This window comes from Hyperolius riggenbachi, chromosome 1, assembly GCF_040937935.1.
Source record: "Hyperolius riggenbachi isolate aHypRig1 chromosome 1, aHypRig1.pri, whole genome shotgun sequence".
Classification (NCBI taxonomy): Eukaryota; Metazoa; Chordata; class Amphibia; order Anura; family Hyperoliidae; genus Hyperolius; species Hyperolius riggenbachi.
In genome coordinates this window covers 313431-337150 of record NC_090646.1, presented here as the reverse complement: position 1 = coordinate 337150, position 23720 = coordinate 313431, and the positions used below count along the sequence as shown (strand labels likewise).

General features: G+C 44.2%; 1 protein-coding gene across 3 annotated transcripts in view; it reads right to left on the bottom strand.

Annotated features, from left to right (window-relative positions):
- The window catches only part of LOC137562144 (receptor-type tyrosine-protein phosphatase kappa-like), a 374827-nt gene that overhangs the window by 271288 nt on the left and 79819 nt on the right, over positions 1-23720 (bottom strand). For all 3 annotated transcript variants that reach the window (XM_068273487.1, XM_068273479.1, XM_068273493.1), the window contains exons 7-8: positions 15658-15849; positions 7722-7922 (exon numbers count right to left, since the gene is read on the bottom strand). In XM_068273487.1, coding sequence (XP_068129588.1) covers positions 7722-7922; positions 15658-15849 — 393 coding nt within the window. The remainder of the gene's footprint in view (positions 1-7721; positions 7923-15657; positions 15850-23720) is intronic.

The window sequence follows — 23720 nt, the reverse complement described above, 5'->3', positions numbered from 1 at the left end:
ACTATATCTGAAATGAAGAGAATGCCCTTGTCGTACCAGGCCCTAAGATCTAGATCAGGGGTGATACACGGTAGGGAGTTCAGGGGAAATGTTACTGGTTTAAATGAGCTAGTACTTTTATTTTGTGCCAAAAAGTATGACCAGGCTTGATTTGTTGTCTGAATTGTTGGATATTCAGATTTATGGTTAGATAGGCCTAGTGCAGATAAAGCAAGATATTGTATAGGGGAATGGGTATCGATTGAGTTTTCAATATGACACCATTTCTTTGGACTATTTGTTTTCCACCACTCTGAGGAAATATCCAGTATACAGGAGTAGTAATATGATTTGATGCACGGAATTCCTACCCAACCTATTGATTCCGAGCATCAAAGACTTACTCTCGTTCACTTTGTAATATGATACCTCAGAGTATTCTTGGAGCGTCTTAGTGATGTGCACAAATGATTCCAAAGGATCTTCAGTAGTAATCAATACGTCATCTGCAAAGAGACCTATTTTATGAGGGGATCCATTTACTATTATACCTATGATGCCCTCATTATTTCTTATGGCTTCAGCTAGAGCTTCTATGACTAGGGTAAATATCAGAGGGGATAACGGGCAGCCCTGCCTAGTGCCATTGGTAATATAAAATGTATGTGAATAAAAGCCTGCAATGTTTACAGTAGCTGATGGAGCGGAGTACGGTGACATTATAGCAGAAACTATAGACCCCTCAAACCCAAATTTAAGAAGCATCTCTCTAAGGAAACCCCAATGAACCCTGTTGAAGGCCTTCTCCGCGTCCAGAGTCAGGAACAGAGAAGGCCTTTGACAGAGCTCTGAAAACCGAACAAGATTCAGAAGTGTGCCGTCTGTGGCTTGTCTGTTTTTTGTGAACCCCAGTTGATCCCAATTTATTAATGATGGCAGAATGTTAAAAAGTCTGGTGGCTAATAATTTAGCAAATATTTTGGTATCAGAATTTAAGAGCGATATAGGTCTGAAGTTGGAGGGAGTGTCCGTGGCTTTGCCCACTTTGGGGATAACAGAGATGACTGCCTGTGTAAATTGCTCCTGCATAGAGCCCATTTTGATGAAATGATTAAATAACACCACCATTTTTGGAGCAAGAACAGTAGCATAGCATTTAAAATATTCATTAGAAAAGCCATCAGGCCCTGGGGATTTATTGCTCTTGAGAGTCCTGAAAGTTTTGAGAATTTCTTGGGAATGTTTTGGAGCATTGAGCGCAGCTAGTTGCTGAGGATTAAGAGAAGGGAGTTTAATTTTATCTAAAAATTGCTTTATCCTGTCGGAGGAGGGTAGTGGAGTATTTGAGTCATCTTTTAGATTATACAGGATATTATAATATTCACAAAAGGCATTAGCTATGTCCTTTGGGTTGTGCAGAACGGATTTAGTTATAGGGTAAATTCTTTGGGAATTCTGGTTTTGGCTTGTACAGTGGTGTGAAAAACTATTTGCCCCCTTCCTGATTTCTTATTCTTTTGCATGTTCGTCACACTTAAATGTTTCTGCTCATCAAAAACCGTTAACTATTAGTCAAATATAACATAATTGAACACAAAATGCAGTTTTAAATGATGGTTTTTATTATTTAGTGAGAAAAAAAACTCCAGATCTACATGGCCCTGTGTGAAAAAGTGATTGCCCCCCTTTTTAAAAAATAACTTAACTGTGGTTTATCACACCTGAGTTCAATTTCTGTAGTCACCCCCAGGCCTGATTACTGGCACACCTGTTTCAATCAAGAAATCACTTAAATAGGAGCTATCTGACACAGAGAAGTAGACCAAAAGCACCTCAAAAGCTAGACATCATGCCAAGATCCAAAGAAATTCAGGAACAAATGAGAACAAAAGTACTGTAATTGAGATCTATCAGTCTGGTAAAGGTTATAAAGCCATTTCTAAAGCTTTAGGACTCCAGCGAACCACAGTAAGAGCCATTATCTACAAATGGCAAAAACATGGAACAGTGATGAACTTTCCCAGGAGTGGCCGGCCGACCAAAATTACCCCAAGAGCGCAGAGAAAACTCATCCGAGAGGCCAGAAAAGACCCCAGGACAACATCTAAAGAACTGCAGGCCTCACTTGCCTCAATTAAGGTCAGTGTTCACGACTCCACCATAAGAAAGAGACTGGGCAAAAACGGCCTGCATGGCAGATATCCAAGGCGCAAACCACTTTTAAGCAAAAAGGACATTAAGGCTTGTCTCAATTGTGCTAAAAAACATCTCAATGATTGCCAAGACTTTTGGGAAAATACCTTGTGGACCGACGAGACAAAAGTTGAACTTTTTGGAAGGTGCGTGTCCCGTTACATCTTGCGTAGAAGTAACACAGCATTTCAGCAAAAGAACATCATACCAACAGTAAAATATGGTGGTGGAAGTGTGATGGTCTGGGGTTGTTTTGCTGCTTCAGGACCTGGAAGGCTTGCTGTGATAGATGGAACCATGAATTCTACTGTCTACCAAAAAATCCTGAAGGAGAATGTCCGGCCATCTGTTCGTCAACTCAAGCTGAAGCGATCTTGAGTGCTGCAGCAGTACAATGACCCAAAACACACCAGCAAATCCACCTCTGAATGGCTGAGGAAAAATAAAATGAAGACTTTGGAGTGGCCTAGTCAAAGTCCTGACCTGAATCCTATTGAGATGTTGTGGCATGACCTTAAAAAGGCGGTTCATGCTAGAAAACCCTCAAAGCTGAATTACAACAATTCTGCAAAGATGAGTGGGCCAAAATTCCTCCAGAGCGCTGTAAAAGACTTGTTGCAAGTTATCGCAAACACTTGATTGCCGTTATTGCTGCTAAGGGTGGCCCAACCAGTTATTAGGTTCAGGGGGCAATTTCTTTTTCACACAGGACCATGTAGATTTTGAGGTTTTTTTTCTCACTAAATAATAAAAACCATCATTTAAAACTGCATTTTGTGTTCAATTATGTTATCTTTGACCAATAGTTAACGGTTTTTGATGAGCAGAAACATTTAAGTGTGACAAACATGCAAAAGAATAAGAAATCAGGAAGGGGTCAAATAGTTTTTCACACCACTGTATATATTTAAGTTTCTATTCGAGTAATGTGAAAGTTTCATTTTATAAAGTTGGTGTTCAAAATCTGCGCATAGAAGTAATTTTGGATCATGTCTCAAAGCAAATAGTTCTTTGTTGATTGAATCGAAGGGATTTGATTTATTTTGAGTTTCTAGAATTCTAATCTTAAGCAGTATGGAATTAATCTGTTCTGATTTTTGTCTCTTTACACAGGCTCCTAATTGAATAAGAAAGACTCTAACATATGACTTGTGGGCATTCCACAGACACTCTGTGCCAACTCCAGAACTTGAATTGAGTTCAAAGTATTCATTAATTTTATCCAAAATATGGGAGCAGTTATTAGGAGAGTTTAGTAATGAAGTGTTTAATCTCCATAGAGGTCGATCCGGTCTGGTCCCTGACATCTTAAGTGATATTGCAATAGAGGTGTAATCAGACCAAGATATGGTATTTATTTTTGCTTCAGAAATTTTTTGCAGGGTTAGCTGATCTGTGAGAAACATATCGATACGAGAATACGATTTGTGGACCTGAGAGAAAAAGGAGAAATCTTTTGCATGGAGCGATCTCCATGGATCATATAGATTCTCTGAAGCAAGAATTTTAGCAATAGAATTTTTCCTTTTGGAGTCTGGACAGGAGGTATCTAATTTGGAATCGACGATGGCATTGTAATCTCCTCCCACAATTAGAGCACTCTTTTTGATGTCTTATACTATTTTGAATAGATATTTAAGGAAATCAAGTTGGCCTGAATTAGGGGCGTATATATTGATTAGAGTGAAAGGCTTATCATTCTGAATAAATAACGGCCTTGAGGGTCTCTCATCTCCTTATGGATTTCCACTTGTATAGAAATGTGGAAGGCTATAAGTACTCCCCTCTTTTTTTTCCTAAAGGTGACAAAAATAATCTTAGAAAATGAGGGATGGGAACACTTAGGAGCCCTCCCTTCAGCAAAGTGTGTCTCCTGAGCAAACAATACAGTTGCCTTATTATCTAAAGCCTCCTTCCACAGAGACTTTCTTTTATATGGAGAGTTTAACCCATGCGCATTGATAGATAAGAATTGTAGTTCCATATTCAATCAGTTAGAAATATGCTAGCAAATATATGTTTAGAGTCACCAATTTCTATCAAAAGATGATTAACAGAACAAATAGGGATCCCCTGGATTAGTAGATTTCTCATAACTACTATAAGAAGTGAAAAAACAACAACAAAGATAAAAACAGGCATTGAACTGTAGAAAAACTGTAGTGAAACAGATTCAGGTTGTTGAGGCATGAGCAAATAACTCTAACAGAAGTCAGAGATAAGCTCGGGGTGGATAGTAATACAATAATAATACAATACAATAACATTTCTATAGCGCTTTTCTCCAATAGGACTCAAAGCGCTTCGGCTCTCTCAGATTCAGTAATTGGTAGTAGGATGAAGTATTCACACAACAAAAGTTATATTTCTGCAAATGCCAAACTGAACAGGTGGGTTTTCAATCTGGATTTAAACACCTCTAGAGATGGAGCTGTCTTGATCTGTTGAGGTAAAGAGTTCAAAAACGTAGGGGCAGCATGACAGAAGGCTCTGGGATCAACAGTTTCCAAGTGGACTTTGGGTATGACTAGATTATTAGAACCTGTGGATCTGAGAATGCGGGGATTGCTACGCAGCTGCAACATTTCTTTCATGTATCCAGGGCCTAGATTATTCAGTGATTTAAATGTCAGTAGGCCGATCTTGAATAGGACCCTCCATTCTATAGGTAGCCAGTGAAGGGAGTGCAGGACTATCGTTATGTGGCAGTGACGGGGTTGGTTGGTTAGCAGTCTGGAGGAGGAGGAGGGAATTGCAGATTTTCAAATCCGGTAGGGAATCCGGTAGGGAATTGCAGATTTTCAAAACAGCTTATATACCATAGCTGGGATTTGAACCCAGGACACAGTGTGTAGTAGGTATCTGTCTTACCCTCTAGACCATGACCCACACTACATGCTAAAGCTGGCCTAGCATAAACCATACTACCATTATGATCAATTCGATAGAAAAAGTAGCATGATTAAGGATTTGTACTTTTTGAAAAGCATGCTTATATACCATAGCTGGGATTTGAACCCAGGACGCAGTGTGTAGTAGGTATCTGTCTTACCCACTAGACCATCAACCACACTCAGGGCCAGGCTGAGGCAGAGGCTGGAGAGGCTGCAGCCTCAGGGCGCAGTGTAGGAGGGGGTGCACAATTCATTCAGCTGTCATTCCCAATTGTGTTTGAAGCAGAAAGAAATAAGAAAAGGTGATACATGGCAGCGACTGCAAGCCAGATAAGTAGAGATTAAGGTGTTGGGGGGGGGTTGGGGGCCCTGGGGCACCTCTTAGTGTAAAAGCAATCAGTGTGTGACGGCTGGGGTGGGAGGGATGGGGGGGCGCACTTTGCTGTCTCAGCCTTGGGTGCTGAAGGGTGCAAATCCCAGCTAAGGTTATTTAAGCATGCTTTTCAAAAAGTACAAATCCTTAATCATGCTACTTTTTCTATCGAATTGATCATAATGGTAGTATGGTTTATGCTAGGCCAGCTTTAGCATGTAGTGTGGGTCATGGTCTAGAGGGTAAGATAGATACCTACTACACACTGTGTCCTGGGTTCAAATCCCAGCTATGGTATATAAGCATGCTTTTCAAAAAGTACAAATCCTTAATCATGCTACTTTTTCTATCGAATTGATCATAATGGTAGTATGGTTTATGCTAGGCCAGCTTTAGCATGTAGTGTGGGTCATGGTCTAGAGGGTAAGACAGATACCTACTACACACTGTGTCATGGGTTCAAATCCCTGCTATGGTATATAAGCTGTTTTGAAAATCTGCAATTCCCTACCGGATGATATAAGAGGATGGATGGATGGGAGGAGGAGGAGGAAGATATTTGGTTTTATTTTGGAAAATTCCGCCGGAATTTTAAAATTTCCGCGGAATTCCGTTTGAGAGGTATAGGAATTCCGTTCCGACTACCGGAATCGGAATTAATCTAATTCCGGCTGGAATCATGAAATTAATAATTCCGCGGAATTTTCCGAGCATCCCTAGTACAGATGGCATTGCTCTCATCTGAGGCAGACAAACAAAAAAATGTCCACACCGCTGAGCCCTTGGATGATGGCACTTTGGTGATGGCTGCCGACGGAGTGTTAAGTGGGGTGCCAGAATCAGAGCAGGAGGAGGAAGATATATCACGCTTCCATGCAGAAGCTGAGCAAGATGAAGTGTTCTGTGTTAAATAATCAACTACGTCCTGACAATATTGGGGGTTGATGGCACGTGCCTTCTTCTGAACACTGTACTTTGGTCGAGGGCCGCACAAGATCAGGACAGCACGACCTCGAACAGACCTGCTGGGTGCCTGCCTCTGCCTGTTGTTTTGTCCATATTGGGGGGGATGAAGTGAAAGGTATGCACTGACTTGACTAATACAATGTGCAGTCACACAGGTGCAGTGAAAGGTATACAGTGACTGCTATATAAAACATTGTGCAGTCACACAGATGCAGTGAAAGGTATGCAGTGACTGGTATATAAAACAGCGTGCGGTCACACAGGTGCAGTGAAAATGTATGCACTGAATGTGCTGGGCCTGGCACAGTATAGCAATTAGCAAGAACCAGCTGCGACAGACAGGGCAGTATATGCAGCGTCAGTGGGCCACACACAAAAAAAAAACCACATCACAAGAACATTAGCTCTCAAAAGAGCTGTTTTGGGATGCTTTTCAGCAACAAATATCAGCAAGGAGCAAGGTAACAGACCTCCTAACTATCGCTTTCCCTATCTCTCCAATGCCTCTCCCTTCTCTCACTAATACTGCAGCACACAGAGCCGATGCTGCTGGGGGGGGGGCATCCAGGAGGGAGTGCAGCCTAATTGGCTGCCATGTGCCTGCTGACTGTAATGTAGAGGGTCAAAGTTTAGCCCAAAGATGTAGTATAAGGAGCGAGTCGAACCGCCATAAAGTTCGCGATTTGATGCGAACGCGAAGCCGCGTTGTTCGCATGCGAACCGTTCGGCCATCTCTACTCTCCAAATGCCCTGTATAATGACCGGAAATACCAAAAGCAGTAAGTCAAAATGGTCTTTTCTTTTCGTAACTTTAAAATCAGTTTTCTCAAAAGCTACAAGGTCTTTTAATTTTATTTTTACTTGTTACCACTATTTTCCCTGACATACCTAGTAAATGTTGAGATTCTAGCACATATGGGAGCAGCATTCACTTCACTGAAAAATGCAAAATTTGGTCTGAAATTTTTCAACAATTTGGGGAAAAATCAGCTAGTGAGGTCAGCCTGATATGCCAAACTTTACATTCCCGGCCAGTCATTAATTTGGAGGATTTCAGTGTGTTTATAAAAGACAGATCAAATTACAAAGGCGGCACAGTCTGCATGCTTGTTAAAGCTTCTTTATCTCCAATTAAGAATGGCTGAGGTCTGTGATGGTCCTTATCTTGAAGGGCATCCTCAACTATGACTGTATTAGGTGTGGGACCTTGATCTAGTCAGGGGATAGTTTCTGCCTTCTCGGCTATCTTTCCTCTGGACTGTAGTAAGGTTCCAGCAGTTGAACGTCAGATTTCTCTACATTTTTATTTTACTCACCAATACACCAAGGAGGAGGAGGATTCCACACATCCTGTTTAGGGGTCCCTTGTGTGTCATTTGTTGCTATACATTGAATCGTCTGATGCAATGGGTGATAACCCTCCTTACATTTAACTGTCACCAGTTTCCCTGGGTTATAGAACGTTTCATTCTCTGCTAGTGTGTAGGTCTGGTTCTCATTGGGTCCTTTACATTTCTCTGTGGAGAAAACACAACACATTTATATATTTATAGTAAACATCAAATAACTCTATGTGATACCATTACACCACTTAGAAAAATGTAACTTCTAATCTCTGTTATTAATCATAAAACCCAACAAAGATTAGATCTGGAGTATTGCAAGGTGAAAACATTATCAAGGTACGTCTGCCTCTTGTAGGATGCAATGATATAAAACTGGTCTTCTTCATCAAACAGAAATTTAACCACTTGATGGCTGAGGGTTTTTTCTCCTTGTGGACCAGAGCAATTTTCACCTGTCAGTGCTCTTCCCTTTCTTTTACCAATAACTTAATCACTACTAATCACAGCGAAATGATCTATATCTTGTTTTTCTCGCCACCAATTAGGCTTTCTTTGGGAGGCACAGTATGCTAAGAATTATTTTATCCTAAATGCATTTTAACATAAATAATAATAAAAACATTGAAAAAATTCATTATTTCTCAGTTTTTGGCCATTATAGTGTTAAAATAAAACATTCTACTGTGGATAAAAGCCACACATTTTATTTGCCCATTTGTCCCGGTTATTGCAACATTTAAAAAATGTCCCTAGTACAATGTATGGCACCAATATTTTATTAGGTGCATTTTTTCAGTTTTGCGTCCATCACTAATCACAAGCCCATAAATTAAAAATTAATAGTAATATACCGCCATGAAATACAATTCAAAAATGTTCAGTCCCTAAGGTAACCACTTATATATATTTTTTTAATGTATTTTTTCCCCCCTATATCAAAAAAAAAAGTTTGGGCACTATGGGAGAGAGTGGGAGAGAAATAGTTAATTAAACAAGTCAATGTGGGGATTTTTATTAGATAAAACTGAATTTCGGTGTAATTTACTATTTGGCCACAAGATGTCCTCAGTCATTATTTCCAATTCACGTACGTAAGCACGTGAATCGGAAGTAATGCGTAGCCGTGTAAGAACTGCTGTGCTGTGAGCAGTGCCAGTGTGACAGTTAGTGTCTTCTCCTCTGCTGTCTGACTGTCACTCGGCACGTGCCACGTGCCAAGTGCCATGTCACGTGCAAAGTGCAACATCACGTGCAAAGCGCAAAGTGCCACGTGCAAAGTGCAACGTCATGTGCAAAGTGCCGCGTCACGTGTAAAGTGCAAAGTGCCATGTGCAAAGTGCCACGTGCAAAGTGCCACGTGCAAAAAGCAAAGTGCCACATCACGTGCAAAGTACCAAGTGCCAAGTGCAAAGTGCCATGTCACGTGCAAAGTGCAAAGTGCCACATGCAAAGTGCAAAGTGCCACGTCACATGCAAAGTGGCATGTGGCACTTTGCACTTTGCACGTGGTACTTTGCACTTTGCATGTGACGTGGCACTTTGCACTGTGCATGTGACATGGCACTTTGCACTTTGCACATGGCACTTTGCACATGGCACTTTGCACGTGATGGTGCACTTTGCACGTGGCACTTTGCACATGGCACTTTGCACGTGGCACTTTGCACGTGATGTGGCACTTTGCACGTGGCACTTTGCACTTTGCACTTTGCACGTGACGTGGTACTTTGCACGTGGCACTTTGCACATGACGTGGCACTTTGCACTTTGCACGTGGCACTTTGCACGTGACGTGGCACGTTACACTTTGCACGTTGCACTTTGCACTTGGCACTTTGCACGTGACGTGGCACTTTGCACTTTGCACGTGGCAGGTGGCGCATGCAAATTGCCAAATGCAAAGTGCAAAATGCCACGTGCCAAGTGCAAAGTGCCAAGGGCCAAGTGCCACGTGCCAAGTGCCATGTGCCAAGGGTCAATGGCCAAGGGTCAAGTGCCAAGTGCCACATGCCACGTGCCAAGTGCCAAGGGTCACGTGCCACGTGCCAAGGGCCATGTGCCAAATGCCAAGGGCCACATGCTAAGTGCCAAGTGCCACATGCCATGTGCCACTGCCAAGTGCCACGTCCGGCATGCTCCTGGCAGACATTACACCTGCTGCTGCTGCTGCATTGCCCTGCTCCTGCTGCCTTTGCTGCTCCCACCGCCAGGCCAGGGTGCCACAGGCCACTGCTGCTGGCTGAAACCACCTACATTTAACCCAAATCACAATTGCCACGTAATTTTTTGGAGGTGTGTGGGCTGAAAACTGTGCTGTCCCAGTTGTGCGGTTGGACTTTGGACACAATGTGGGCTGCACGACCGCTGTCTGGAACCTAGGCCTGATGTTAATTGACAGCCATTTTTTTTTGGGGGGGGGGATTTTAAGTCCCCACATCATCAATTAGTGTTCCCCTTTACAAAATAATTATGATACATGCCTCATTTACCCTAAAGAACGTTTTAAAGCAATTTAAAGGCCACTTCCGTTTTTTCTATCCAGATATCTGAATCTGCCCGGATACCCCGGATACTGAGGTCGGATATCCGATTTGGATTGGAAATTTTTGAACTCGGATATCCGACCCGGATCGGATATCTGGGTATCTGGATCCATTTACACGAGTAATAGCTTGGTGGACCTGTCTCTGACACATGAGGCTTGTTCTGATCTATATTCACAGACTTTTTTTAGTTTTATAATACTGGAAAGATCTACATGTTTTCTTCATGACCAAAATATTAACCTCGTGTAAAGGACAGATTTTCTTTGGCTGTAACGGTTGTTCATGGAGAGGTAATTTAGAAATCTGGCGTGTACACGTGCTCCATCCAATGCCATTGTGAATTTGGTTGGTAATCTGTTGTATTGAATCACTAATAAATGATGTTCTTGTTGTTGTGATGAGACAGGGCCTCCGCTCACTGATCCTCCCCTCTCCACAGAACAGAGCCGGCTTTATTCTTTACAGTGACTCTTCTTAGAATGTTTCTAGAAGTGATTTCTGGCATTCTTTCAGGGTTACAATTATTGAGAGTGTTCAGACGTTTACAGAAGTACTAATCTGAATGTTGCTTAACGACTATCAATGTGGATCTCCTTTTACACTCAATGACTGTGAAATTAGCAGAACTGATAAATATACCTACCTTGGTCTGCAAATTAACCATCTCTGGAAGACTTGAATCAGCCATAGAGGCCCTAAAAGCCAAAGCTTGCAGAACGTTCTATGCCATCAGGTAAGAACTGTACCACCTCAAACCAGTAGTAAAGATCTGGCTGAAAGTATTTCACAGTGTCATCACCCCAATCCTACTGTATGGAAGTGAAGTATGGGGCCCCACCACCTACCCAGACCAATCAAAATGGGAATCTAGCCCCTCAGAAGTATTCCAGCCTGGAATTCTGCAAACACCTCCTCCATGTCCATCGGAGTACCTCAAACAATGCCTGCCGAGCTGAGGAGATTCCTATTACTGCTTGAGATACAGAAGAGAATGTTGTCCTACTGAGCCCATCTACAGAGCAGCAGGCCCGACTCGCCCTACTACAGAGATACAGAAGAGAGTGTTGTCCTACTGAGCCCATCTACAGAACAGCAGCCCTGACTCACCCCACTTCAGAGATACAGAAGAGAGTGTTGTCCTACTGGACCCACCTACAGAGCAGCAGGCCCGACTCGCCCCACTACAGAGATACAGAAGAGAGTGTTGTCCTTCTGGGCCCATCTACAGAGCAGCAGGCCCGACTCGCCCCACTACAGAGATACAGAAGAGAGTGTTGTCCTACTGGACCCACCTACAGAGCAGCAGCCCTGACTCGCCCCACTACAGAGATACAGAAGAGAGTGCTGTCCTTCTGGGCCCATCTACAGAGCAGCAGGCCCGACTCGCCCTACTACAGAGATACAGAAGAGAGTGTTGTCCTACTGAGCCCATCTACAGAACAGCAGCCCTGACTCACCCCACTTCAGAGATACAGAAGAGAGTGTTGTCCTACTGGACCCACCTACAGAGCAGCAGGCCCGACTCGCCCCACTACAGAGATACAGAAGAGAGTGTTGTCCTTCTGGGCCCATCTACAGAGCAGCAGGCCCGACTCGCCCCACTACAGAGATACAGAAGAGAGTGTTGTCCTACTGGACCCACCTACAGAGCAGCAGCCCTGACTCGCCCCACTACAGAGATACAGAAGAGAGTGTTGTCCTTCTGGGCCCATCTACAGAGCAGCAGGCCCGACTCGCCCTACTACAGAGATACAGAAGAGAGTGTTGTCCTTCTGGGCCCATCTACAGAGCAGCAGGCCCGACTCGCCCTACTACAGAGATACAGAAGAGAGTGCTGTCCTACTGAGCCCATCTACAGAACAGCAGCCCTGACTCACCCCACTTCAGAGATACAGAAGCGAGTGTTGTCCTTCTGGGCCCATCTACAGAACAGCAGTCCCAACTCGCCCCACTACAAAGCTATGCTGCACAATGAAGACCAAGAAAAGCCATGTGCACTGAAAGAAGTTGTCAACTCTGATCCCTCCAAACTCAGATCCACAAGTCCCATCAAGAGCCCAGATAAAGCACACCACAGCCAAGAGCAGCGAGGACTATGTAGATAAATGGAGGCATGAAATAAAACAGTCACAAAAGCTAACCATATACCAGTCTCTACAGAGAGAATATAAAATAGCCCCATACCTGGAAAAGCTCCAAAACTCTCAAGAGAGGAAAATTCCTGAGCATCTACAGACTGAGTGCTCACAACCTCGAACCCAGGGAGGAGAGACTATGCCAACACTGTGAGCAGAAGACCCTCGAGGACGAAAATCACTTCCTGCTGCACTGCCCCAAATATACTGCGAACAGGGACACCGCCTTCAAGAAACTAATGGAACTATTTCCAGACTTTCACACATTAGAGGATGAGAGAAAACACTGCATTCTACTAGGAGAAGAGAAATCCACAGTGACAATCACTGCACACTATGTCACAGCATGCCACAGACTGAGAGGAGGAATCCACAGTGACAATCGCTGCACACTATGTCACAGCATGCCACAGACTGAGAGGAGGAACCCACAGTGACAATCACTGCACACTATGTCACAGCATGCCACAGACCGAGAGGAGGAATCCACAGTGACAATCGCTGCACACTATGTCACAGCATGCCACAGACTGAGAGGAGGAATCCACAGTGACAATCGCTGCACACTATGTCACAGCATGCCACAGACTGAGAAGAGAAATCCACAGTGACAATCGCTGCACACTACGTCACAGCATGCCACAGACCGAGAGGAGGAATCCACAGTGACAATCGCTGCACACTATGTCACAGCATGCCACAGACTGAGAGGAGGAACCCACAGTGACAATCACTGCACACTATGTCACAGCATGCCACAGACCGAGAGGAGGAATCCACAGTGACAATCGCTGCACACTATGTCACAGCATGCCACAGACTGAGAGGAGGAATCCAAAGTGACAATCGCTGCACACTATGTCACAGCATGCCACAGACTGAGAAGAGAAATCCACAGTGACAATCGCTGCACACTACGTCACAGCATGCCACAGACCGAGAGGAGGAATCCACAGTGACAATCGCTGCACACTATGTCACAGCCACAGACTGAGAGGAGCATAAATGAACTATAAACACCCCCCCTCCAAATGTCCACAAACTGCTAACTCACTGCACCCCCACCCCATCCCATGTCCCTCATTCCCCCTGCTTTGGCAATGCCTGTATTGAAGCTTGGTTTATGCCAATAAAGCTATTTTTGATTTGATTTGATGTGTGGATAAGATGTTAAACAGGTTGAAAAGTTTTTGACAGTCCCTCGACTCCAGGAGGGCTTCTTACTGATATTCCCTAGAATCCAGGAGGGCTGCTGGTAGACAGTCCCTAGACTCCAGGAGGGCTGCTTTCTGACTTGTGTGAGAGATTGGCAGGGACAGGAGTCCTATTACAGGCAAGTAGCCTCTGTGTGATGTGAGACTGCAATACAGCTCTGCTCCATCTCAGGCTATTCTCAGTCTTTCTCCATTCCTCCTCTCTCTGGGATAGTGCAATGCAACATTGCAATAGCAATCACTAGTAATTTGCAAGAGCAATTTTGTGAAGCAATTTTCAGAGCAATTTTTGAATGAATGGCTCCAAAAACTGCTACATGCAGCATGTTTGCAATTATGAAAAAGCATCAAGATTAGACACTCTCTGCCTCTGCCCTGTGTCCTGCTTGGATAAACCATTCCCACTATGCTGGGGGCAGGTAGCTCTATTTAGGTATTCATTGAATGGTGAACGTCTTAAGGTAGCCATACATCAGAAGATTATGGGCAGATTTGAATTGATCTCTAATGGAATCTGATTAGAGAGAGATTTGCACCCAGAAGTGGGAGGGAAGCTATTGTAGCTTTACTGCTGTTTGGTTCCACATACTGTACTTGTGTGAGAAGGAGTTTTCTTCATTGACATGTATAAAAAGTAAAGAAAGGAACTGTCTTCAGCTGGAATCAGACTTGATTCTATCAGTGTGTATTCTGCAGCCACGACTGCAAAGACTGATGTCAGAGAAACAGGCACACATTTCCCATTAAGTGTAATATTGGTTAACACTGTATGTATCCCTAATTATTGGCCAGCGCTGCGTACTATGTCGGCGCTTTATAAATACAATAAATAATAATAATAAGTGTACATACTTTATCATTTGTTTCCACTTATTGAGTTGTTGACATCTTGCAAAATCACAGGTGGTAGTTGAAAATTTCCATGCAATAAAAGTAGTACAATTTCTGAACAGGTTGCAAAGCCCTGCTGTAAATGCAGAAAGTGAATGATTGCTTGCGTGTAAACTGATCATGGCCCTCATGTCCCTGCATGGCTACCCTTGTTTGTTTCAGGGTTTCAGGAGCCAAGGTAGTCCAGCTGCAGGCTGAAGATCCTTTACCTGCACAGCCCATGTATTTAATGGTGCAGTGGTACAATATGTCACCCCCTGGAGAAATGAGATGTATGTGACCAGGAGGACACCTGAAAGGCTCCCCTCATTCCGCACTGCCTCCAATATATCTCAGTCCAGGTTTCCCGCTTAGTGAAATTGCTGGAACTTATCCCCAACCTCAGGATGAGAAGAAACTCCACCCCTTTGCCCGGTGAGTGACATCACAATATTTCAATTTAAAGGTAAATTCCACTCTTAACTGCAAAGCATTGAGATCAGTTCACTATTCCGTAAGCATGAATGGTAAACCATATTTTAAACTTCTTTTGTTTTGTTTTGTTTTCTGTGTGTGTAAACCTCTGCAATTCCAGAGTGTCCCTACAAGTGATTGATGTATCAAAATGGTCTGACAGTGAATGGATTAGTGCGGGTGTTAGGGACTTCTGCTCTGTGCAGCTAATTACTCCAGCAAGGTGGGAATTTTTGGTCACTCCACAAATCCTTGGAAGCAAAGAGGTTCAGTTTGAGCATTCTGTCATATACAGAAATCCTTACCTGGCTTTATGAGTCTATCCCTGGTAACTACTAGACTGAGAATAATGGGCAGGTAAACGTAATAAAGGGCCAGGTGCTGAAACTGTGACGGTCATTATATTCTTTATTGTATCGTCTTCTCGGTTCTTACCTTCTGACTATTTCAGTTCTGTTCTGATTGAAAACAGACTTAGCCCATCCTGACAGACATTTTCTGCTTGTCCTCAGCCAGTCACAGTTATTTGTGGTGGTTTTATTGCCAGCAGAAGCCGGTGTGTTTAAAAGATAAATATGTCATTGAACAGGAATTATTGTTGGTAGATGAACTATTCATGAATATCTGATTGCTTTATTGGTGGTTTATTATGGTAATCTCTACTCACTGATACAATAAGGAGAACCATTCCAATCATTCCTTTTAGGGTTGTCTTGTGCTGCCACACAGCGAATCCTCTCAGGTGATGGGCGATAACTCCCCTTCTTACAAGTGACATTGACTTCTTCCCCCAAGTCATAGAACGTTTTATTACGTGACAGTGTGTAAGGCAGGCTCTTGTCTGACCCTTTACATTTCTCTGTGTAATAACAAAACATTTTTATTCATTAGATTTTTTTTTATATAAAGTTCTTGTATAGATTTACAGTATATTCCCCATTCCTACAGTCTTCTGTAAAATCTCTATATTTGTGTCTGTATAGTGACTAAGGTGAGAGAAAAGCATACAGTGAAAAAAGGCAGGGTGAAAAAAATGGCGCATGGAGACGCTGATAAATCAATCCAAATGTTATTTACCCTTTTAATGTATTCCCCATCAAAACTCTGTTTATTGTATTTCAAATATAGGAGATATTTTGTTTCAATGTAGTTTAATTTTAAAACGCTAGATGGGGCGTGTAATATACTAGTATTGTCAGTAAAGTCTCACGTAGAATTGCTATAGCAAGGGTTAAAGCACTCAACTTGTAAATTAATTTTGCAGGTTCGAATCTGGGCAACAATATACTTTTTTTGTTTTTCCCTTTGAATGATAAAGATGCACTGCTCTCTATCGCGTAATAAAATATTAGTTAAATACTGGATGAAGTAAAGGTTTTGAGCTGTAACTATCACAAGTGCATAACAGGGCAGGTAACACAAACTGCACTATCGTAATATTATTATAATGTTTTATAAAGGAAGTGGGAACACAGAATTAGGAAGGAATTAGTGGCTGCAAACTGACAAAAAATAGCGGTGATTAGTCAAAGAGAAGAGACTTCTCCTTAACTAATCACTACCACTATTTTTGTCAGTTTGCAGCCACTAATTACTTGCCGTTTACCCTTATTCTACGCCCGTTTCTGTTACTTCAATAATACAGAGAAGGTGCAGATTGCAAATCAACTCAGAGCTGCTTTATTCATGCTGCTAGTCTTATAAGAAGCAAAGAGGTTACAACAACAAAGTACTTCCTGTGATGACATCTATAAACATGTCCTGTGATAATATCTGGTCTGCCACTAGGTGGCAGCATAACCCCTTAACAGTTCCGACTTCCTTTTTAAAACATAATAATATTACAATAGTGCAGTTTGTGTTACCTGCCCTGTGACACAGGGCGGGTACTCAGAAGATGGACACACCGGGGAATGGTGAGTATAGAGTATACATGTATATGATGCTGGTTGTGTGGTAATTACCTGCACTGCTTCCTCCGGAAGTGACACAGGGCAGGTACTCAGAAGATGGACACACCGGGGAATGGTGAGTATAGAGTATACATGTATATGATGCTGGTTGTGTGGTAATTACCTGCACTGCTTCCTTCGGAAGTGACACAGGGAGGGTACTCAGAAGATGGACACACCGGGGAATGGTGAGTATAGAGTATACATGTATATGATGCTTGTTGTGTGGTAATTACCTGCACTGCTTCCTCCGGAAGTGACACAGGGCAGGTACTCAGAAGATGGACACACCGGGGAATGGTGAGTATAGAGTATACATGTATATGATGCTGGTTGTGTAGTAATTACCTGCACTGCTTCCTCCGGAAGTGACACAGGGCAGGTACTCAGAAGATGGACACACCGGGGAATGGTGAGTATAGAGTATACATGTATATGATGCTGGTTGTGTGGTAATTACCTGCACTGCTTCCTCCGGAAGTGACACAGGGCGGGTACTCAGAAGATGGACACACCGGGGAATGGTGAGTATAGAGTATACATGTATATGATGCTGGTTGTGTGGTAATTACCTGCACTGCTTCCTCCGGAAGTGACACAGGGCGGGTACTCAGAAGATGGACACAACGGGGAATGGTGAGTATAGAGTATACATGTATATGATGCTGGTTGTGTGGTAATTACCTGCACTGCTTCCTCCGGAAGTGACACAGGGCAGGTACTCAGAAGATGGACACACCGGGGAATGGTGAGTATAGAGTATACATGTATATGATGCTGGTTGTGTGGTAATTACCTGCACTGCTTCCTCCGGAAGTGACACAGGGCATGTACTCAGAAGATGGACACACCAGGGAATGGTGAGTATAGAGTATACATGTATATGATGCTGGTTGTGTGGTAATTACCTGCACTGCTTCCTCCGGAAGTGACGTAGGGCAGGTACTCAGAAGATGGACACACCGGGGAATGGTGAGTATAGAGAATACATGTATATGATGCTGGTTGTGTGGTAATTACCTGCACTGCTTCCTCCGGAAGTGACACAGGGCAGGTACTCAGAAGATGGACACACCGGGGAATGGTGAGTATAGAGTATACATGTATATGATGCTGGTTGTGTGGTAATTACCTGCACTGCTTCCTCCGGAAGTGACACAGGGCAGGTACTCAGAAGATGGACACACCGGGGAATGGTGAGTATAGAGTATACATGTATATGATGCTGGTTGTGTGGTAATTACCTGCACTGCTTCCTCCGGAAGTGACACAGGGCAGGTACTCAGAAGATGGACACACCCGGGAATGGTGAGTATAGAGTATACATGTATATGATGCTGGTTGTGTGGTAATTACCTGCACTGCTTCCTCCGGAAGTGACACAATGCAGGTACTCAGAAGATGGACACAGTGGGGAATGGTGAGTATAGAGTATACATGTATATGATGCTGGTTGTGTGGTAATTACCTGCACTGCTTCCTTCGGAAGTGACACAGGGCGGGTACTCAGAAGATGGACACACCGGGGAATGGTGAGTATAGAGTATACATGTATATGATGCTGGTTGTGTGGTAATTACCTGCACTGCTTCCTCCGGAAGTGACACAGGGCAGGTACTCAGAAGATGGACACACCGGGGAATGGTGAGTATAGAGTATACATGTATATGATGGTGGTTGTGTGGTAATTACCTGCACTGCTTCCTCCGGAAGTGACACAGGGCAGGTACTCAGAAGATGGACACACCGGGGAATGGTGAGTATAGAGTATACATGTATATGATGCTGGTTGTGTGGTAATTACCTGCACTGCTTCCTCCGGAAGTGACACAGGGCGGGTACTCAGAAGATGGACACACCAGGGAATGGTGAGTATAGAGAATACATGTATATGATGCTGGTTGTGTGGTAATTACCTGCACTGCTTCCTCCGGAAGTGACACAGGGCAGGTACTCAGAAGATGGACACACCGGGGAATGGTGAGTATAGAGTATACATGTATATGATGGTGGTTGTGTGGTAATTACCTGCACTGCTTCCTCCGGAAGTGACACAGGGCAGGTACTCTGAAGATGGACACACCGGGGAATGGTGAGTATAGAGTATACATGTATATGATGCTTGTTGTGTGGTAATTACTTGCACTGCTTCCTCCGGAAGTGACACAGGGCAGGTACTCTGAAGATGGACACACCGGGGAATGGTGAGTATAGAGTATACATGTATATGATGCTTGTTGTGTAGTATATACCTGCACTGCTTCCTCCGGAAGTGACACAGGGGGGGTACTCAGAAGATGGACACACCGGGGAATGGTGAGTATAGAGTATACATGTATATGATGCTTGTTGTGTGGTAATTACTTGCACTGCTTCCTCCGGAAGTGACACAGGGCAGGTACTCTGAAGATGGACACACCGGGGAATGGTGAGTATAGAGTATACATGTATATGATGCTTGTTGTGTAGTATATACCTGCACTGCTTCCTCCGGAAGTGACACAGGGCAGGTACTCAGAAGATGGACACACCGGGGAATGGTGAGTAGGGCTGCACGATTTTAGGGAAAAATCGAAATTGCGATTTTTCTCTCAGAATTTGCAATTTCGATTTTTCCCCGATTTTTTTTTTCAAATGCTGGGGGGGGGGGGGGGGGGGGGGGGGGGAGGGGAGAGAGGTTGGTCCGCGGTTCGTGGCAAGACGATCTGCTGATCGTCAGTACCATCGGTTTTTCGGTCTGCTGTTTAATACTTTGCTTCTGGCCCCGCTGTGCGCGGATTGGCCAGAAGCAGTGAATATGTATGAGTGTTAATGAGCGGGGGGCGGATCCACTAGAGCGAGCGGCCAGGCACATCATACAGCATTACCTATCACTGGCTAGCGATGGAATGACGGCAGTGGTAGGCGGAGCTGTACAGAGCATACAGCTCCGCCTACCGCTGCCGTCATTCCATGCTAGCCAGTGATTGGTAATGCTGTATGTGCCCGGCCGCTCGCTGGAGTGGATCCGCCCCCCCGCTCATTAACTCTCATACATATTCACTGCTTCTGGCCAATCCGCGCACAGCGGGGCCAGAAGCAAAGTATTAAACAGCAGACCGAAAAACCGATGGTACTGACGATCAGCAGATCGTCTTGCCACGAACCGCGGTTTCGGTTTTAAACCGAAAAACAGTGCAGCCCTAATGGTGAGTATAGAGAATACATGTATATGATGCTGGTTGTGTGGTAATTACCTGCACTGCTTCCTCCGGCAGTGACACGGAGGGGGGGAGGGGGGGGTACTCAGAAGATGGACACACCGGGGAATGGTGAGTATAGAGTATACATGTATATGATGCTGGTTGTGTGGTAATTACCTGCACTGCTTCCTTCGGAAGTGACACAGGGAGGGTACTCAGAAGATGGACACACCGGGGAATGGTGAGTATAGAGTATACATGTATATGATGCTGGTTGTGTAGTAATTACCTGCACTTCTTCCTCCGGAAGTGACACAGGGCAGGTACTCAGAAGATGGACACACCGGGGAATGGTGAGTATAGAGTATACATGTATATGATGCTGGTTGTGTGGTAATTACCTGCGCTGCTTCCTCCGGAAGAGACACAGGGCAGGTACTCAGAAGATGGACACACCGGGGAATGGTGAGTATAGAGTATACATGTATATGATGCTGGTTGTGTGGTAATTATCTGCACTGCTTCCTCCGGAAGTGACACAGGGCAGGTACTCAGAAGATGGACACACCAGGGAATGGTGAGTATAGAGTATACATGTATATGATGCTGGTTGTGTGGTAATTACCTGCACTGCTTCCTCCGGAAGTGACACAGGGCAGGTACTCAGAAGATGGACACACCAGGGAATGGTGAGTATAGAGTATACATGTATATGATGCTGGTTGTGTGGTAATTACCTGCACTGCTTCCTCCGGAAGTGACACAGGGCAGGTACTCAGAAGATGGACACACCGGGGAATGGTGAGTATAGAGTATACATGTATATGATGCTGGTTGTGTGGTAATTACCTGCACTGCTTCCTCCGGAAGTGACACAGGGCAGGTACTCAGAAGATGGACACACCAGGGAATGGTGAGTATAGAGTATACATGTATATGATGCTTGTTGTGTAGTATATACCTGCACTGCTTTCTCCGGAAATGACACAGGGGGGGTACTCAGAAGATGGACACACCGGGTAATGGTGAGTATAGAGAATACATGTATATGATGCTTGTTGTGTGGTAATTACCTGCACTGCTTCCTCCGGAAGTGACACAGGGCAGGTACTCAGAAGATGGACACACCGGGGAATGGTGAGTATAGAGAATACATGTATATGATGCTGGTTGTGTGGTAATTACCTGCACTGCTTCCTCCGGAAGTGACACAGGGCGGGCACTCAGAAGATGGACACACCGGGGAATGGTGAGTATAGAGAATACATGTATATGATGCTGGTTGTGTGGTAATTACCTGCACTGCTTCCTCCGGAAGTGACACAGGGCAGAGTACTCAGAAGATGGACACACCGGGGAATGGTGAGTATAGAGTATACATGTATATGATGCTGGTTGTGTGGTAATTACCTGCACTGCTTCCTCCGGAAGTGACACAGGGCAGGTACTCAGAAGATGGACACACCAGGGAATGGTGAGTATAGAGAATACATGTATATGATGCTGGTTGTGTGGTAATTACCTGCACTGCTTCCTCCGGAAGTGACACAGGGCAGGTACTCAGAAGATGGACACACCGGGGAATGGTGAGTATAGAGTATACATGTATATGATGCTGGTTGTGTGGTAATTACCTGCACTGCTTCCTCCGGAAGTGACACAGGGCGGGTGCTCAGAAGATGGACACACCGGGGAATGGTGAGTATAGAGTATACATGTATATGATGCTGGTTGTGTGGTAATTACCTGCACTGCTTCCTCCGGAAGTGACACAGGGAGGGTACTCAGAAGATGGACACACCGGGGAATGGTGAGTATAGAGTATACATGTATATGATGCTGGTTGTGTGGTAATTACCTGCACTGCTTCCTCCGGAAGTGACACAGGGCGGGTACTCAGAAGATGGACACACCGGGGAATGGTGAGTATAGAGTATACATGTATATGATGCTGGTTGTGTGGTAATTACCTGCACTGCTTCCTCCGGAAGTGACACAGGGCAGGTACTCAGAAGATGGAGACACCGGGGAATGGTGAGTATAGAGTATACATGTATATGATGCTGGTTGTGTGGTAATTACCTGCACTGCTTCCTCCGGAAGTGACACAGGGAGGGTACTCAGAAGATGGACACACCGGTGAATGGTGAGTATAGAGTATACATGTACAGTGGTGTGAAAAACTATTTGCCCCCTTCCTGATTTCTTATTCTTTTGCATGTTTGTCACACTTAAATGTTTCTGCTCATCAAAAACCATTAACTATTAGTCAAATATAACATAATTGAACACCAAATGCAGTTTTAAATGATGGTTTTTATTATGTAGTGAGAAAGAAAACTCCAAATCTACATGGCCCTGTGTGAAAAAGTGATGGCCCTCTTTGTTAAAGAATAACTTAACTGTGGTTTATCACACCTGAGTTCAATTTCTGTAGTCACCCCCAGGCCTGATTACTGCCACACCTGTTTCAATCAAGAAATCACTTAAATAGGAGCTATCTGACACAGAGAAGTAGACCAAAAGCACCTCAAAAGCTAGCCATCATGCCAAGATTAGTGTTGGGCAAACACCTAGATGTTCGGGTTCGCGAACGTTCGCCGAACATCGCCGCGATGTTCGGGTGTTCGCGCCGAACTCCGAACATAATGGAAGTCAATGGGGACCCGAACTTTCGTGCTTTGTAAAGCTTCCTTACATGCTACATACCCCAAATTTGCAGGGTATGTGCACCTTGGGAGTGGGTACAAGAGGAAAAAAAATATTTGAAAAAGAGCTTATAGTTTTTGAGAAAATTGATTGTAAAGTTTCAAAGGAAAAACTGTCTTTTAAATGTGGAAAATGTCATGTTTCTTTGCACAGGTAACATGCAATACAGAGAAGAGGTTCCAGGAAAAGGGACCGGTAACGCTAACCCAGCACCAGCAGCAGGACACGTGATGGAACAGGAGGAGGCGCAGGAGGAGAAGGCCACGCTTTTTGAGACACAACAACCCAGGCCTTGCATGAGGACAAGAAGCGTGCGGATAGCATGCTTTGTACCGCCATGCAGTCATAAATGTAATAAAGATAAGAGGTTCCATAAACAGGGACCGGAAACGCTAACCCAGCAGCAGCACACGTGATGTAACAGGAGGAGGCGCAGGAGGAGAAGGCCACGCTTTGAGACAAAACAACCCAGGCCTTGCAGGAGGACAAGAAGCGTGCGGATACCATGCTTTTTACCGCCATGCAGTCATAAATGTAATAAAGATGAGAGGTTCCATAAACAGGGACCGGCAACACTAACCCAGCAGCAGCAGCAGCACACGTGATGGAACAGGAGGAGGCGCAGGAGGAGAAGGCCACGCTTTGAGACACAACAACCCAGGCCTTGCAGGAGGACAAGAAGCATGCGGATAGCATGCTTTGTACCGCCATGCAGTCATAAATGTAATAAAGATGAGAGGTTCAATAAACAGGGACCGGCAACGCTAACCCATCACAGATGGTCATTGTTCATGTTACTTGGTTGGGGTCCGGGAGTGTTGCATAGTCGTTTCCAATCCAGGATTGATTCATTTTAATTTGAGTCAGACGGTCTGCATTTTCTGTGG